General features: G+C 33.1%; 1 protein-coding gene across 1 annotated transcript; it reads right to left on the bottom strand.

Annotated features, from left to right (window-relative positions):
• Positions 1-350: 350 nt before the first annotated feature.
• LOC132722461 (monocarboxylate transporter 14-like) lies at positions 351-3,581 on the bottom strand. The gene is made up of 4 exons (XM_060706967.1): positions 3,572-3,581; positions 2,572-3,375; positions 2,334-2,384; positions 351-635 (listed from the first exon to the last, which is right to left on the bottom strand). Exons 1-4 carry the CDS (start codon positions 3,579-3,581, stop codon positions 517-519), a joined length of 984 nt encoding a protein of 327 aa, XP_060562950.1. The 3' UTR covers positions 351-516.
• Between the last annotated feature and the right edge of the window lie 1,033 nt (positions 3,582-4,614).

The following is a 4,614-nucleotide window of genomic DNA, read 5'->3' as shown; positions in this document are numbered from 1 at the left end:
ATTCTGAATACAAATTAATCGCCGATTATTCCGGTTGTAAATATATCAAAGTTAAAGCTTGACACAAAGAGAACAGAGAATGAGTCCACCAAACAAAACACATGTCCTACATCAATTAAATGTGCATGCATATCGAAACGTAAGTTTATAAAAATGAATGTATAATGTTAACTATTTATTTCTCTTGTAACGGATTTTCGTTTCATGAGGATAAGTGCATGCACTAAACATACTTCATACTTAGGGGCCCGTGGGAGATGTTGCACTAAATTTACATTAATTCTTGTGAATAGAGCTAGATATACATTTTTGTTTGTTTCTGTCTTAATTGGCATCCATGGATCTACAATGTAATAAAAATAAATACATTATTTACATAGGCGTCTGTTTTAAAAGCAATAGCAAACAATCATTATAATTTTAATTTAAAAAAGAGAAGAAAAAATATAATCATAAATAAAAGTGTCGGTTTACAACTTCCTTATAGTAATAATTTTGAAACGATGCAGCGATAAATCAACACGTCGGAACAATTGTATTTATTTTAATGTTAGTGTCTATTCTCTCTCTCCCCGATGCTGCTCTCCCTCTAAATGCTATAAGGCTGCTTACTGTCCCAACAAGAGTAACACATCCTACAAAGGAGAAAATAAACCAAAATGGCACACGTTGATTAAACCTTAATTTTAAATAAAAATAAAGGGCAAATACCCTAGTCTAATTAATTCTTGTACATTTTGCGATAAAACAATTATTTTAATATCGTCATATACCATTTAAAGTATCAAAATATTATTACCGTCATTAAAATTGCCTTATAATATTTAACTGTGAAACACCAATTACGCCGACGACAGTCGGCCATGATATTTACGAGCTACGCGAGACATCGTATGACGTAATTCGCGGGAACCGATTGGAGTAGTGTATAATGTTAAGAAATTCTTTGGTGACATGATTTCAATATTTATAATTCAAGATAATATTTTTGTTTATTTTCTTTGATTTTTGAAGTACTTAAATAAAATCATATTGAATAAAAAGTCAGTAAATCACCTTTTCAATATCTTTAAAAATGAAATTTATAAAAAAAGGTTGGAAGCACATTGGTTCTGGTTTTTAACCGTCCGCGCAAATTACCCCTAAAAGGCAATCTCGTAACCACGTGGTCAAACATTTTGACGATATGGCGGCCAAGTGCTGAAATGTTTATCTGTCAGAAACTATTAGGTAGTTTATGTTAAAAGTAATTAGTTTTTAATATGTCCATCATTAGCTTTTCAACATATTATACATAGTTTTATCAAGTTATGCTTAGTTTAAACACTATTTTATTTCTATTTTACAACATAAATATTTATTACCCTTCCAGATTTTTTCCGCCTTTTTGATTGGCTATTGATCACCCGAAAGAAATTGATATTACCGAGCCAGACGGGTAATATACACACTAAATATCCCCGTTGCGTACCCCACGTTGTAAACAACATGCGCTGTGGCGATGCGCGTACGGTTTGATCTTACAAGATGTAAATTCTGATTTACAAGCATTTTTTAACTGTCAAATGATAAATATATACAAAAATAGTGTAATGATACATATTCTCAATTCAGTATTGAAAACAAATATGACCTTTTAAAAGCTTGATATTAATTCCAAAAAAGTGCGTTCAGCAGACTACTGTACGCCTTTTCTCTTGTTTACATTCGTTACGTTCGCAAGAATGTACGTCATGTATTTATGTGACGTCATGTTGTGGTGAAGGGGTACCCTAAAGGGATCTTATTTCGACGTTTCATTTGAAGTAGCATTGATGATTTATTTTAAAATCGTCTTAGCTCGACAGGGGAAGGGTAATAAAATTATTATTTTGGTTTTGGAGTGATATATGTGGATATATTACCTGCCAAGATAAAATATCACCCTCGCCTAACGGCTCGGGTGATATAAAATCTTGACAGGTAATATATCCACATATATCACTCCAAAACCAAAATAACATATAATACAGTAAGCATATATGCTTCACTTTAATTCATGGCATGTTCGATGATGAATGAACGCGAGCGTGTCAGATTCCTGGCACGATTATTGGTGGACTTTCCCTACGGGTCTGTCTTCGGCGTTCATGTCAAGTCATAGTATATAAACGGGTACGTACGCTGAAGACCTTATGCTTGGTTTGTTTGAGTCTGTTCACGAAAAGTAGTGGTAGATGCAAGCTTCCCTCCACTTCACCAACCAGCATGAACACAATTAAACATTTAGAAACGAAAATAGCAACATTTCGGACTATCCGCAGATGTGTTGAAACCAAATTAAAATGACTTACCTAATGACATAAAGCAAATTTCGTATGACCCAGTTACGCTTTGAATTAGTCCTGAAATCAAATATTTGTAGTAAATATTCCACATAACAATTTTAGATGCATGTGGTATGCTTTGGTAACAAGTAAATGTATATAAAAATATTACTTTTGGTACTTTTAGTTTACTTTTTTCATACATGAGACTAAAAACCTATCAAAGATTATTTACTAAAGACAAGAAAAATCATAATTTAAATACCTGTAAATGGTGGTCCCACAAGGCCACCAACACCTGCGGAGAAATATAGAAGCCCATTGCCGCCAGACAAGTGTTCAATGCCAATAAGATCTACTGCAATTGGGATCATTAAAGAGTTTGTACTTCCAGTATAAAATCCACATATGGCAGCAAAAATGTACACTGCATGGATATAATTACTATACAATACAAACATCGTTGAAGATAAACCAAGTACCCCTAAACTTCCAAAATGAATTACTGTGTAGTCCAATCCGTCTTTACCAGTCGTAGTAGCTGCAAGAAGTCTTCCAAAAATATTTGATAAACTAAATATTGTCATTACGGTAATAACATCGTCTTTGCCTAAACCCTTTGTTACCATGTATCTTGGCAAATGTGACGAACACGCTGAAAGTACTAAATTCCAAGTTGAAGTGCTTAACAGAAAAAGAATGAACCGCACATTTTTTATAAGTTTATAAACATTCACAACTTCTAATTTAATGTTCTTAAGGATTACAAAGCTCCTCGTATTTTTTGTATCCATCGTAGCATTGTTTTGTGCATCCAAAACTTTTCGCTCCTTTGAACTTGGTGAGCAAAATAACCCACCGATACAAACCTGAAGTGTTAACCCACTCACAATTAAAAAGGATCCACTGAACCCAAATCTATCTATTAGGTAAAGAAGCAACGGCGATGCAATGAGCATTCCAACTCCAGAAAATACTACTAAAATTCCGACTGTTATATTCCTCCATTTGTCAAAATGAAAAGCTAGCAAGACGGGAAGAGGTACAGCAGAAAAAGAGTTTCCTATACCTGAAAAAGTAAAAATAGTTTAAAAATTCGTATAATTAAAGGAAATCTCAAATACAAATTGATTTATCTTTGAGTTCTGTCTAATTTAAAATGCATCACAGAGCAATTGATAAAACTGTTCCAATTGCTAGGATGATTATTATCAAATACACGTCTTGGGTACTTTAAAAGACCTATACAAAAAACGAACAATTACTTCGCGGCATACGTCACTAGCTTAGTTCAATAGGGTGTTTATTGCAGCTAATTGATAATCTAGAGGTCGATGGTTCAAACCTTTGGCGAGGCATAATTTCTTCTTAATTGATGTCGGACATTGTGTATTATGTTAATTTGGCTCTTACCGCTGATTCAGCTATCACTGGTTGGTTATCGAGGAGAGGTTTGGCGGGGTTGACTGCCGAGGTATGCCTTACATATATGTATGTGCTTATATCGGCATAAGAAACAAAAACAAATAAAAAGAATCATACACACCTCCAATTACTCCTATTGTGATGATGTAAAAGTTGATACTTCTAACAAAGAAGCAAGCAAAGTAAGACAAACTTAGAAGGAGACCGCCAAAGACAATACACATCCGACAGCTGTAAATATTCATACATATAGAAACCACAGGACCTGAAATAAAAATAAGATTTTCAAATCAATGTGGTTGCTGAACTGTGATGTGGCCGTTATCCGGAGTGAAAACTACCAACACCACCACCATCATTTGAGATCAACTGTACCTAATTTTTCTTATTTACCCTCTATATACCTAATTTTCTTTTTGTATCTTTTTGTTTAAAAATAAAGATCATTGTATTTGTTCTTAATCTTATATTCAGTTTTATTTGGAATTGAATGAAGCATTGCTTGTAGTTTTGACGTTTCGCAAAATTCCAAAACCTTTTCGTTATTGTAAGTAAAAATCGATCGTCATTTTCTGTGAGTAATTCTGCTTAGTATAAAACGAAATATTATTTGTTGGTATTTATCCATTCTGCAATAATAATAAGATAAACATTATGAAACAGTGCTATGTGACCTATGTAAGTGGATAGATTAAAGTGAATTAGTCAATAGGAATAATTACGAGTATTAAGTATCAGGCATAACACCACGACCGTAAACAATATGTATGGATGCTGTTGCGACATATTTCTGTATAGCAAATAATAAAATGTTCTATATCTGAATATAAATGTTTATACCATATCACTAACAACTTAATCAACATTTTTTATCAAATAATAT

The sequence above is a fragment of the Ruditapes philippinarum genome, unplaced genomic scaffold, assembly GCF_026571515.1.
Source record: "Ruditapes philippinarum isolate M1 unplaced genomic scaffold, ASM2657151v2 ctg6648_1_1_1_1, whole genome shotgun sequence".
In the NCBI taxonomy this organism is placed as follows: Eukaryota; Metazoa; Mollusca; class Bivalvia; order Venerida; family Veneridae; genus Ruditapes; species Ruditapes philippinarum.
The sequence above is the reverse complement of the archived record's forward strand: the minus strand, read 5'-3'. Positions and strand labels throughout refer to the sequence as shown.